General features: G+C 36.3%; 1 protein-coding gene across 4 annotated transcripts in view; it reads right to left on the bottom strand.

The window, feature by feature from the left end:
- Positions 1-14,171, bottom strand: part of STX8 (syntaxin 8) — an 82,416-nt gene that overhangs the window by 54,915 nt on the left and 13,330 nt on the right. For all 4 annotated transcript variants that reach the window (XR_010909227.1, XM_060764491.2, XM_060764492.2 and 1 more), the window contains exons 5-6: positions 6,384-6,508; positions 4,189-4,281 (exon numbers count right to left, since the gene is read on the bottom strand). Coding sequence is in view for 3 of the 4 variants with exons in the window: in XM_060764491.2 (XP_060620474.2) it covers positions 4,189-4,281; positions 6,384-6,508 (218 nt within the window). In the remaining variant the exon portion in view is untranslated. The remainder of the gene's footprint in view (positions 1-4,188; positions 4,282-6,383; positions 6,509-14,171) is intronic.

Genomic DNA, 14,171 nt, shown 5'->3' with positions numbered 1-14,171 from the left:
CTTGGACTGGAAACATTCATATATAAATTCTGTTCTTTCTTCCTATTACATTGTTTTTCTATTCTTTCTTTTGGCCAAATATTTATTATTTATAAATTCCCTACAGAAATTCTAACAGGTTAAGTTCTGACACCTTCTATAAAAACTCCTTTTTTTTTTACATAGTTTAGAAATGGTTCCCAGTCTTTGATAAAGGTTTTTTGTGTTTTTATTTGTTCATCATTGCTAATTTGTTCATTTCTGGTATTTCGAAGACTTTAACTATCCATTCTTCTATTGTTGGGAGGTCTGAATTCTTCCAGAAGTGTGCGTATACTGTTCTTGCTGCTATGATCATGTAGCACACATATACTTTATAGATTAGTGATTCTCTTTGGTTATTTGACATTCCCAATAAAAAATAATTTGGGCTCCAATTGTATCTTTTAATGAAAATTTCTTGCACTGTTTTTTTTTTAATCTTGCTCCAGAATTCTCTTGCATTTTTACAGGTCCACCACATGTGGAAGAAAGTTCCTTCCTGTTCTTTACATTTCCAGCATTTGTTGTTTCTTCTATTATACATTTAAGCTAGTTCCGCTGGGGTCAGGTACAACCTGTTCATCATTTTATAATTTTTTTCTCTAAGATCGTACCATCAAATTTTCTTTAAGCCAATAGTCCATATTTTTTCCGTTTATCTAGTTCTATGTTGTATCTGGCATTATGTGCCCATTTAATCATACAATCCTTTATCAGTCCTGTTCCCATTTCCATCTTCTGTAATACTTTATATATTTTTCCAATAAGGTGTTCTTCATTAGCACAGTCCCTTTTCAAATTCCGATTGGTTTCTTTTGAATCCTATATTTTTACTGTCTAGTGCAAATCTTTCTTTCAATTGTCTATATCGGTGCCACTATAGGTGAAGTCCTGCATCCTTCAGTTCTTTTTTAGTTTCACATCTGTATTTTTCATGTATTATTACATCTCTACATATAATCTAGTGTTCGCCTTTCTTCTTATCTAACTTGTAAAAAGCTTCATCCATTTAAATAGATAGTAGGGTTTTTGGACATAGTTAAATTTTGTACTTGTTCGAAATCCTTAGTATGGCTCGCCTTATAAAATGGTGATTAAAATCTGCGTGTACTTTTGCTTTTTGATATCATATATATGGCATACCTTCCAAAACCTAAATCATGCCTTTCTAATTTTAATGGTCTCTCATTTCTTAAAGTTAGCCAATCTTTCATCCAAATTAGCATTCTTCAAAGTACAATTTCAGGTCTAGAAACCCCAATCATCCCCTTTGCTTTCATCCTGCATAATCTCGGTTTGAATTCTAGGCCTCTTGCCTTGCCATATGTATTTGGTTAAGTCTTTTTTCTATTGTTGAAAAGGTGCATTGTTTATTACAACTGGAATGTTTTGAAAAAGAAATTGGTAGTATATTCATTTTGATAGCAGATATTCTTCCCAATAATACAACTTTAATGTGCTCCATGTTTGTAAATCCGATTTTATTTCTTTCCATGTATTTTCATAATTGTCTTGAAATAGTGTTGTATTCTTATTTGAGAATATTATTACTAATTATTTTACTTTTTTCAATTTTTAAACTGATATTTTTTTTAGCTTTTGCTTCTCTTCTTCTGTTAAATGTTGCGTAAGGACTTTGGTTTTTTGTTTATTTTAAAACCTGCTATTTTTCCAAGTTCTTCTATTGTATGTAGTAAATTTTCTATGTTTTCTGTTGGGTCTTCTATTATAACCACTAGGACATCTCCAAATGCTCTCAGTTGGAATGTTTCATTCTTAATTTTCAGCCCTTTGATTTTTTTTCCTTCCTCTCTTATCTTTATCTTCCATAATAACACTTCAAATGCCAAGATGAATAGCAACAGTGACAGTGGGCATCCTTGCCTTATGCTCTTTTGTATTTTAATTTCTTTAGAAGATTATCAATTCACTAACATTTTGGAGGTTTGTGTTCTGTAAATTGCTCTAATCCATTTTGTTATGTTCCAAATTCCATTTTTTCGAGAGTTGCAAATAATTATCAAATGCCTTTTCTGTGTCTATGAACACTAGTGCTGCTTTTCTTTCATTATGTTTCTCCAAGTATTCAATCGTATCCAAAATCACTTTCAGATTGTCCTGAATATGTCTTCTAGGAAGAAAGGCTGCCTGATCTTCTATGAATTTGAATCTTTCTGCTAGAATTGCTGAAAATATTTTGTAATAGTTAGTTAAATGGAATATTGGTCTATAGTTACTTGGATCTGTCAATTCTTGTCCTTTCGGTATAAGCGTAACAATTGTCATTTCCCATGTGTCCAGAATTTTAACTGCTCCAAGAATTGAGTTAGATAACTCTTGCATTGGCCTTATTAATTCATTTTTAAATTTCTTATAATAAATAACTGAGAATCCATCTGGTCCTGGGAATTTATTTGCTTTTGCTATTTCTTTAGTAATTTCTTCAATTGTAATTTGTTTATTTAGATATTCTTTTTGTTCATTTGTCAATTTTGGAAGTTTACTCTACATTAGATAATTGTCAATCTTTTCATGTTGAATCTGGTTTCTCGTAAAAGGTTACATTTTAATGTGCTATCTTTAAAGTAACTACACGGAGTGGATTAGTAACTGCAATCAATTACTTTTAATAATTTACAAGCCCTGCTGGGTTAGGGAAGAAGCTAAAAGAGAGTATTAGAGAATTCCCTGTATTACAGAAGGGAGAGGATGAAAGCTTCTCTGTCTTAGAAGGGCTTTGGTGCCCTCCTCAGGCAGACACAGAGGACAGCTAAGAAAGGGAGTACTTGCTGTCCTGTACTACTGGTCACTATAGTGATAATCAAAGTGCTAATAACAGGTTTAGCTCTCTACTGACCTAAGTAACCCTGGATACGAAGCAGGGTCACCCTGGGAGACCAAGAGCATGCAACGTACCAGATACTATAAGCTATATTTCTGAGGAAGGAACTGCCAAAGTAATCTCTTTGTATTCCTTGACTATGCAAAGCCTTTGATATTCATAGGGTCACCATAAGCTGACAGGCAACTCAAAGGTACAGATATCTTCCTCCTAAGTAAAGCTTCTCTGAGAAGGACAGGTAAGGACAAATACACACACCAGCCAGTCAAAGTACCACGGTTTCTACAGCAAATAAATCTTCTTTCTGTAATACCTACTGTTGGAGGAAGATCCCCAACAAAGGCATATGTATCATTTCCACACTTCTAATAGAAGCTTTAAATCTAGTCTTTCTCCCTTCCCTTTGATAATCCTCACCAGTGTGGTATGCATACATTTTCAAATAATGGCCAGAAGAGTAGGCAGACCAGAGATTTTTTTTGACAAAAAATGTGCCCAAATCCTATTAGGGAAATATGCTGGCATAACCTCTAATTATTCCAGCATGGGTTTTTTTTTTTGGGGGGGGGGTGCCACAGAGATAACCTGAAACCCCTGGTATACTGGCCCCACTTCTCCATACCTGCAACCCAACCTAAAAATTTTGGGGACTCTCCCAGGCCAATTGGTATCCAAGGGGACAAGGAGCTTCCAGGTACAACCTGGCGGTATTTGTGAGGTTCCAGAAGGAAACCCATTGTTTTCCTGCACCCCTGGGGCAACTCTATCCTTTGATGATGTCACTCTTTGCCAATGAACCTTGTGGCTTCAAAAACTGATTAATTTCCACAGTATCTCTATTAAAATTGAGCTGCTTAAATCTGACTTTTATCATTAGGAGACATTTTCTTTACGGATTCCTATACTAACAAAGATGAAATGAGAGATGAACTAAAGCTTTTTGAAACTTGCACCTTCTTCTGGTTTAAATAGCATATCTCCCAAAGGATGTCACTGACTATGCATTTCCAACTTTTGTAGAGTAAACTCAGTTCCTGATACTCAATTGGATACTAGCCTGTTTCCATGAAAATTCAAAGTGCTGGTTGTGAACTATAGGTCACAGTCATATAGGGTTTTATGAAACCCTATATGGCTCAGGCCATTAGCTTTAACATATTACTGCTCCGTTTTCAACTGTTTTTTCTTCTTCTATGTTTGAACTATCTTGTTTTTGTTGTCATTTGTAGTGAACTTGAGTTCTTCTTTTGGGGATAGATATCCATAAAATTCACAATAGCATCATATCAACATATTCCCAACATTATTTTGCCTCCTCTCCTTACCATTCTGTTCCTCTAATTCATTCCCGATTTCCTGTCCCATTTGTTTTTGCCGTGATAGAATTGAAGAGAGAGCATCAAGGCCAGCATCTTGCTCTGCATTGAAACAAACAAACAAATGTAAACAAATTCAACCAATTAAAATACTTATGAACTGTTATGTGTTTATAGATCTGCAAACCATACATGCAAACCCTTAAACATCCGCATTCAAATTGTTAAGATGTACTGACCTGGGGGCACCTCAACAAAGGCAAGACAATGAATCCGAAATAGTCAGGGTAAATTACAGTGCTGAATAACTTCTGAAGTTAAGCCAAAATCCCAAACCTTTCAGGAACTGGATGTGCAGCTGGTCCTCAATAATAAAAGCATTGGTTTTTCTGACACACTCATACAGTCTCCTGATTAAGCCTTCTTGGTTTTCCAAGGAAGGTTTAACATGATTGAGAAACACAAAGGTGATGCAAGCACTAAGGAATCCAAAGAGTTTCTCAAGTTGCGTGCAAATGTAGCGTTCATAAGAGAGATAATCCAGCTCTTGGCAAAGAGTGCTACAGCAAGCCTAGCCACAATACAAGTCTCTTTCTTGCTTCACAGAATACTACTTATTGCAGAGTACAAGGGCATTACCACACCCTTGGTTCCCAAGTGGCACTGAATTACACATCAATTGTACACAAAAAAATTGGTACAGAACCTTTCTTAGCTAAAAATGCAGGGCTATTGATTATCTTCCCCAGAGTTATTAAAGCAGCTCATTTGGATAGAATTTACAAAATAAAAGGAAGGGGGGGGGGGAGAGAGATTTATAAATCTAAGAGGAAAGAATCATGTGCCAGTTGCTGTTGAAGCAAAACAGACTGACTGATCACTCACTATGTATCCTTGCTGATGTCTTTTGCCACATAGTTATCACTCCCTACTAGCAGCAGCACAAATGACAGTTTGGAAATGCACCATGAGGTTTTTAGACAAGCTCTGAAGCAACATAAAATATTTATGGAGGAAGCTGGTTTTAAGACAGTAAGGATACAAATACATCCTTTCACATAAAATGACATGTCTTGTCACCACAGATGGTAACGAGATCATTTCCAGAATGTGAGGAAAACCTGAAGGCATTTTCCTAAATGAAAACACCTACTTTAAGGGAAAGGGTTTTTTTTTTAACCAGAGTTTTTTTTTCATATCAGAGACATAAAAGTGGGATCAGTTAAAGAGCACACAGTCTGATAAACAGTAGTAACACGAGAGAAGGGAAGGACCAGATAGAACCAGGGGCCTTATAATATGGCATAGAATAGCAGAAGTTGAGGCTTATATAAATTTTGGGTCACTAACCATATATTTCTGCCTCCCAGTGGCTTGACAACCCCATTTCCAAGTAAAAGCAAAAAGCAAAACTATGTTTGTTACGCCAAATTTTGCACTGTAGATCATAAGTTGTGAAGGCCTAGTTTAACAGACCAAGCGTCACCATTCCTGGATAAGTATACATTTCCGTTAAGAGAGAACAAGATGCAAAGCTTGAGAAAGTTACTTTTTGAGTTGTTTTTTGAGTCTCCAGGTTAGCATAACCACTGGCCTGAAGGATTATAGGCGCTATAGTCCAGAAAGTAACTTTCTTAATTTTTAACACACAGATCTAGGGGAGTAGTAAAAATTTGAAGAGTATGAACTTCAGGAAATAAACTCCACTGGAATCAAAACAAACATGTAACTAAAGCATCTTGAATAACCAGAAACAAAACAAGTTGAACCCATGAAAGGAAAGCATTCTGTGGCAATCTTCAAGAGTGAAATTAATTATAGCATAGACGTTAATAGCGACTGAATTGTTCCCAGAATTTCATGCAAGTGTACACACACAAAGAAATAGAGCTAGGTCAATGTTTTCCATAGGTTCAGAATGTGTCATGTGTATACATGAATGATGTACATTTTATGTATCTGATAGAGCTCAATGTCAGGGAATCATTACCATGCTATTTCAAAAGCAGAGAATCAGCATCATGCTATAATAAATTATCTTTATATCTTGATGCCACACAACATTGCAGCAGACAAACATTGCTATTCCTTTGTGACATGTTTAGGGAAGAAATGGCTTAATGTTTTGTTTTTTAAATTCTAGAAACTTGCAGTCAACACTGGAAGTATGAGACATGAGGCTGTAGTAAAGGATGAATACTTACCTTCTATTATTCTTTTTTGCTGCTGTTGTATTTCATGAAAGCCAAGCCCCCTTGTTTCCTCAGACTCCTCCACAAGCCATGGATTTGTTATATTTTGCTTGACACCTCCTGCCATTAGGCTAGACCTAAAACATGTAAAAAGATAATTTTTACATGTTCAAAGAAGAAGGGAGCTAACCACCTAGGCTGGTTTTTGGAGTCTAGTGTATCTGAAAAGCAGCAACCTCCAAAATCTCTGGAAGAATCAGACATCCAGGAAGATTCATAGCAAACAGAAAGCAACAGAATGCTTACTTCCAATCTTGCTAACTGAGAAGGTCGATTTTTACATTGTAAGTATAGATAGGGAAAAATTAAAAAGGTTGGGGTAATTAAGGGTGGATTCATGTATGCAAGAACTATAAGCTCACTTGAGTTCTCACACTCAAAACCCATTCTTGAATTCAGCCTTCTTGAATCCTATGCATATTTTTTTTGTACCCGGCTCTGACTCCTAGTGCTTACATCAGACCCCACCTGTGAGAAATCTGCTCAAGAGAGTGTTTAAGCAGTACATGAACACAGAGCTTCAGAATGCCTTGAAACATATATTATTGTCAAAATAAGATAAGTCATCCTTTCATACAATCTTCTGACCTCACTCAGCTCTTCCTCAACCAACCATTTTTTCTTCAGCCTCAAATCAAAAGAATGAATATGTTATATACACCAATTAGTTGGAATAGACCAGTACATTTTTAGACTGACACAGATTATTCAGTCAAAAACATAACTATGTTAATCTGGAATATCAGTATGAAAAATGATCTTGTAGCCCCTTAGAAACCTAGAGACTAGATTTGAGGAAGTAGACTTGGTCTTCAAATGTTGTCACCAGTTCAATTCTTATAAGGCCCTACAATACCCCCAGACTAATGACAAAGAGTTGATTTTGAAATTCATACAACAATAAACAAATCAAGCTTTAAAATGTCACAGTGCTGCTTTTCTTTTTTTAATCTGTAATAGACAGTAACTCTTTTGAAATCCTAACCATTTGGGAGTTCCCTTTACAAATTGACTACAAAAATTGAAGCTTTTTCCATTAGAGGAACCTGAACATTAATATCCAGGTATCACACAAAACAGGAAATATATATATTGAAGTCAAAATCATAATACAGAATGTTTAGGTAATCAGCTATTAACAAAGACAGTCTTGGAATGACAGCAGTGTTCTGAAGGTCATTTCATTTCTTGTCTTATACAGATGAAAAGACTAATCCATATTATTGAAATTATTACAATGTGCACCAGGAGATAAACATAGAACAACTATGGCCCACAAAAATGCAAATTACAAATATTTTTGTAATGGAGGAAACTTCTAAAATAACCTCCCCAAGAAACATTGTCATAGCTGAATCCCATGCTCCAACATTTACATTTAGTATTTCTCAAATGAGATATAGCTTTTTCTGTTTTAAAAACCAGGGAAGAGTTCAATATAAATATAAATAAGCACATTTACACACATAGCCCCAAGCATGGCTTTTAGTGTTAGCTGTGACAAGTATTTAAAAAAAATATTTTTGACATGTCTGGTAGCTCCCTTCCCATCCAACCAAACTCAACTTCCTCCTACGTCTGATCTTCCTCTGTTTCATTTTGGCAGTGTGAAGATTAAAGCTTATCCAATTAGCCACCCACAGCTTTTGCCAAGTTAATCACTTAAATCTTTGAAATCGTCACAGCACAGTGGAGTGTGCAGATAGCTTTTGATTATAGGAGCAGATTTAACTAATTAAAAGGCTTAGCAATGTGCCCAAATATAAAAGATATTGGGGGGTTATAATCAAGGGTTGTGCCTCTATTTAACAACCAGCAGTTTATCTTCCCAAATGCATTGTTTCACTGGTTCATTCCTATAACATTTCCCAAGTAACACAGATTAATCAACTAGACCTTTCCCTAGACTGTGGCCCACACATTAAGGCTTTCAAGCCCCAAAACAACCGGCAAGAACAATTCCTAAAACAAAACCTAGGTCATGTGACATCAGTTTCTGTAATTAACCACATTTTCACTTATGAGATATGACAATACAGTAATAACCTCTAAAGTGTTTTCACCACCTCAGTTTGATTCAAAAATTGTGATTAAATAAGATTAATCCACTTTGAAAACAACTGGCTATACTACAAGACATTTAAATACTTTGCATAGCCATATAATGCAGTGTTCCCATTTTATACTCCATTTTATAAACGTTTTTTCTGCCATTTTGAACACTCAGAACATATTCTGTCTACTGCTGCCTCCCAGTAGTTTAAAATAAAGTTTTCCAATATTTTGCTAGGAGAAGGAATGCAGTCTGGCAAAAAAATAGCATTTTGAGTAGGGGTGGTTGAAAGAGAAGAGTTGGGAAAGAAGAGGTTGAGTATCCCTTATCCAAAACACTTGGAACTAGAAGTGTTTCGGATTTCTTTTGGAATTTGAAATACCTTGATTTACATATATGTACTAGGCCTGGGTAACAACGGAAAAATTTGTTTCTAAAATTGATTTGTTTTTTGAGGGTTTTTGCGTTTTGATATTTAAAATAATTACAAAATTTTCCTTTTAAAAAGTTCGATATTTATGAAATTTCGTAAATGGTAAAAAAATAACAAATCGATTTCCAAAACAATAACGAATCGATTCGTTAATGGCGGGCGCGACCGCGAAATACGCTAAAAAACCTCCAAAACCTTCTGAAGCTTCCCTCTCCCTCTGTTCTTGACTGTTGGTGTGATATTATAATTTTTTTTCACTAATTAAACCATAAAACTGGCCCAGACATGCGGAAATAATAACGAAACGACCTCAAAACAATAACGAAACGAATACAATATCGAAATACGAAGCATTTACAAAACGTTTTTGAAAATTCGTTTTTTTAAATAATTGCTCCAGAATGGTTCGTTATCGTTTTGTAATTGAAAAAAATAACGAATTATTAACGAATTACAAATTAACGAAACGAAACCGCCCAGCCCTAATATGTACATATTGAGACACCTTGGAGATGGAACCCAGGTCTAAACAAAAAATGCGTTTATATTTCATATGCCACATACACATATTCTGAAGGTAATCTTATGCATAGTATTTTCAATTTTGTGCATGAAATAAAGTTTGTGTACATTGCCCATGAGAAAGCAAAGGCATCACTATCTCAGCCACTTATGTAGACAATTTTGGATTTCAGAATATTTTAAATACTGGATATTCAACCTGGAATAGGTTGTAAACATTTCAGTTTTTCATAGGCTTTCTGTGAGAGCACTTCATTCAATCTTCAGGAAGCCAGAAATGAGAGCCCAGGGGACTAGTATCTCTTCTCTTCTAATATCGTTGTGAATATCATCTATATAATTCTGTATTTAGCAAAACTCAGATTCTTAGGCCCCTTCTACACTGCCACATAATCCAGATTATCAAAGCAGAGAATCCACATGATCTACCAGATAATGCACTTCAAAGCAGATAATCTGGATTGTATATGGCAGTGTAGAAGGGGCCTTAGTTCGGCAGGAAAGTTACATCTAAGTACAGCAAACATATTATCTTCTATATACTTCAGATTTCTCTGTTCCCTTTCAAACTAGCTGAAACCCTCAGAGTAACTAGAGTATGGAGTATGGAAAATGGGTCTTTGCCCCAGAAACATTAAAATATTGAGAAGACAATATAGATTAGCCTTGAAAAATACCTAATTCTAGTACAAATGAAAACTACTAGAAGTGATTTGCTGATGTGAGATCAACATAGCAGCTTATATTTTTGGACTCTCCATGATAACATGAACTGTCACAATAAACCAAACTTCACATTGTACTACTACATCACTAACACAATGTCAACCTCCCTTTGTTACTTCATTCAAAAGTCTAACTTCATCACCATTGATGCAAATAAATATGTTAGCCTATTGTGCACAATTAACATGACACACAAGGCCCACACATCCAATTTTTGCCCCCAAGAACCTTTTTGGATGATTTATATATTCAGCACATATCTTCAAAGGAAAAACTACATCACTAACTGAAAAACAATGGAAGAAAATGAAAGTGGAGAGAAATATGCCTAACTGAGGCCACTATGCAAAAACATCAACTCTTTTGGTTACCGAGAGCTGTGTCTTAATTGAGGCTGACAAGTCCGGATGGCAAACTACTTTAGTGTCACACAAAGCAATGTGCTGATCTGCATTGTGGTCCAAGTTGTCACTTAAAATAAGAATTATATGAACAAAGGCCACTGTACCACATCAAGAGAACTCACATTAAAGCAAATTTCAAAGGACATAAAATCACTGAATGGTGACCAAACATAAACGAAGATTAATTTTAAGAATGCCTTCACATCTGGACACCATGAGGACAATAAGACATGTGATCACTGATGCAAGAAGGTTAATGAATGGAATGAAGGTGGGGGAACATGGAACAGACTTCTGAAAATGTGGGGTGTACTTTAAGGACTGATCACATAAAGAAAGAAATGTGGTGAAACCACACACATACTGGGAGAGGAAGTGGTAATGGACAAATGTATCATGAAAAAGCCATAAACACACACTCTTTCTTTCAATCACACACACCCACAATTATACAAAAATATATGGAAATATTAGAAACTTTAACATTTCTAAAAGCCCATGGGATGACTAAGAGTAATAAGAGGGGAAAAGAAAGAGATGCAGATGAAGAAGATTAAATAACTTTCTTTCAAAATGCTAGGTACCATTTTTAGTTTTCAATCTGGCTAAGAGTTAACCACAGCCACACCCATCACCAGGCACACAATCAACTTCAGCACTTATTATCCTAACACTTTTTTGACAAAACTATCTTCAACTTAGCTTTTTTGCTTCAGAGAGCAATAGAAAGAGAAATTAATATACTCCCCCTGCTGGCAGTTCAGTAATATTGCACAAATGTGTGCTATTGCTGCAGTATGCAACAAAGGCATCTTAACTCAAACACTGTGGAATCCTGACTAATTTTGGATGTTCAATTAAAACTAGCTAAACATAAAAGGCAGCATACAGGAGAGATGGAAGGGTCTTTCATGTTTACCATGCTATTACAAGGCTGTAAAAACTGACTAGGTTTTCTTTCACAGTTAGACAATTCAAAACACATCTTACACCAATGCTACAACGTCACCACTACAATTTGAAATTCTTGAAAACTCAGGCTATTTCATTCAATCTTATTTATCAGTATTGCAATAGGAAGTCTTGGCCTACTTTTGGCTAATAAGACAGTCAAGTCAATTAGGACTGTTGTTGCTGTGTGTCTCTAGGGCGACCCTAAGTCTAAAGTTTACAGTGGGGATAGGTAAATTACTTTGGATGGCCACATCCAGCCCAAGGGCCTTAGTTTATGAACCCATGGATTTAAGGCATACTTCACCACAGAATTAGAATCAGTAACAGCTGATAGAAGAGCATTTCAGGGAACAACTCAGTTCATTTTACTGATTAGCCCATCGGCCGTATCAAAACACTTAATGAACACACTTGACACGTGCTCATAAGCATACAACCCACATTACAACCAAAGTTAAAATAAACAAGCTGTTAACTAGGGGTCAAGATCCAGATTAAATATCATCCCTACAATTTACCCCAATCGACTCCAAATATGCAGTTCTCAGCTGAGTTGTTTTATATAAAAAAGGGCCTTTTTGTATATTTTAGCATTCTGGCTGGCCAATAAAAATGTAGTTTTAATATAAGGATCCAAGTGTGTCTTTTGTATAATGTATGATCCGAGGCATTGGTTTCTCTCTTTCTTATACAAGTTACAAGTAAATACTTGGCCATGGTAGTCCATACTCTGGTTACATCCCGTACAGACTGCAACGTGCTCTACATGGGGTTGCCTTTGAAGACTGTTCGGAAGCTTCAAATGGTCCAACGGACGGCAGCCAGATTGTTAACAGGAGTGGCGCTCAGGGAGCATATAACTCCTCTGCTGCACCAGCTCCACTGGCACAATTCATAGTGCTAGCTTTAGCCTATAAAGCCCTAAACAGTTCTGTCCCAATTTACCTGTCCAAACGCATCTCCCCTTATGAACCATCTAGGACGTTAAGATGGTCCGGGGTGTCCCTGCTCTCGATCCCACCCGCATCACAAGTACGTTTGGCAGGGACGAGAGACAGGGCCTTCTCTGTGGTGGCCCCTAGGCAATGGAACACCCTCCCTAAGGAGATTAGATCGGCTCCCTCACTCCTAACATTTTGGAGACATGTCCTCAAACTAAGGCCCGGGGGCCGAATGCGGCCCTCCAAGGGCATTTACCCGGCCCTCGCTCAGGGTCAACCTAAGTCTGAAATTACCTGAAAGCACAGAACAACAACAACAATCCTATCTCATCAGCCAAAAGCAGGCCCACACTTCCCACTGAAATACTAATAAGTTTAAATTTGTTTAAATTGTTCTTCATTTTAATTATTGTACTGCATTTAAGTGTTTTTTGCACTACAAATAAGATATGTGCATAGGAATCCATGTTTTTTTCAAATTATAATCCAGCCCTCCAACAGTTTGAGGGACTGTGACCTGGCCCTCTGTTTAAAAAGTCTGAGGACCCTTGAGTTAAGACATGGTTATATGAGCAAGCATTTACAAATGCAGAATAACTGACATAGGAAATGGAATCACTCGACAATGGAACTTGGACAATGTTATTTAACTAGGAGATGCTGATGATAATGACGCTGGTTTTTATTGTTTTATTGCATCTATTGTGGTTTTATACTGTTTAAATGTTTAATTTGTATTTTGTTGTTATGTGTACTGACTTGTTGTAAACCGCCTAATATGTTCATTATATGAAACTTGGTTAAACTTTCCATGTTTGACCATTGTGTCTAGCTGTTCAAATCTATTTCTGGTAAATACCCTCCTGAGGTGTTTAGGCATTTCTATCTTTAGATGTTGGGCTGTTTGAAAAGTATGTTTAAAGCGACTTCATATCAATGAACCGGTTTTACTGAGGGTAGTAATGTCTTTCTGAGCTTCAACATACAATATTTGTTGTGCAACACTTTTTGGATCTAGTTCTTTTAGAAGATTTGGATATGGATCGGAAGTCCACAACTCCTAATAAGTTTTGTCAATTGAACAAGCTGAAAGGTCTGATATTGATAACTGGGATATGGCAGGTGTTATTTATGTATGTAAATAAGACTGCTAATAGAGGGGCCCACCAGTCCTGATGCTTTTTAAATAGCTCAGCAGGTAGATAATCTTCTCCTGAGGCTTTACTGGTCTTCAAGTTGTTTATAATACATATAATCTCATATTCTGTTACTGATGGCCAGAGGGGTAGAGCTTCTATTGGTAAATCTTTGCCTGGAGACTGTGCGTCCATAGGTTCTAGTGAGGCAAACAAGTGTGAATAGTAATTTTCCCAGTTCTCAGTGGCAATAGGTATATTAAATGCACATTTCCTTTCCTTCAAAATTCCAGCTACTGTGTGCCAAAAGATAGTTATGACTCTTAGCTGAGCACTCAAGCCCTGACCAGATTGAGACTGCATGATTTTTTTGTTTTGTTTTAATAAGTTTCTTATATTCTTGTCTCAAGGTCAACATTTCGACCTTCAAATGTCTCATTTCCGTCCTCAGCTTCATTCTCAGAAACAGGCATTCTTGTCAAACCAGGATGCTCTGCTCAAGTAAGGACCTTTTGGAGAGGATTTTTTTAACAAAATGTTCCTTTAGGTTACAACTAATATTTGTAAATGC

The sequence above is a fragment of the Anolis sagrei genome, chromosome 2 (genome assembly GCF_037176765.1).
Source record: "Anolis sagrei isolate rAnoSag1 chromosome 2, rAnoSag1.mat, whole genome shotgun sequence".
In the NCBI taxonomy this organism is placed as follows: Eukaryota; Metazoa; Chordata; class Lepidosauria; order Squamata; family Dactyloidae; genus Anolis; species Anolis sagrei.
This window is presented reverse-complemented; position numbering and strand designations above follow the sequence as displayed.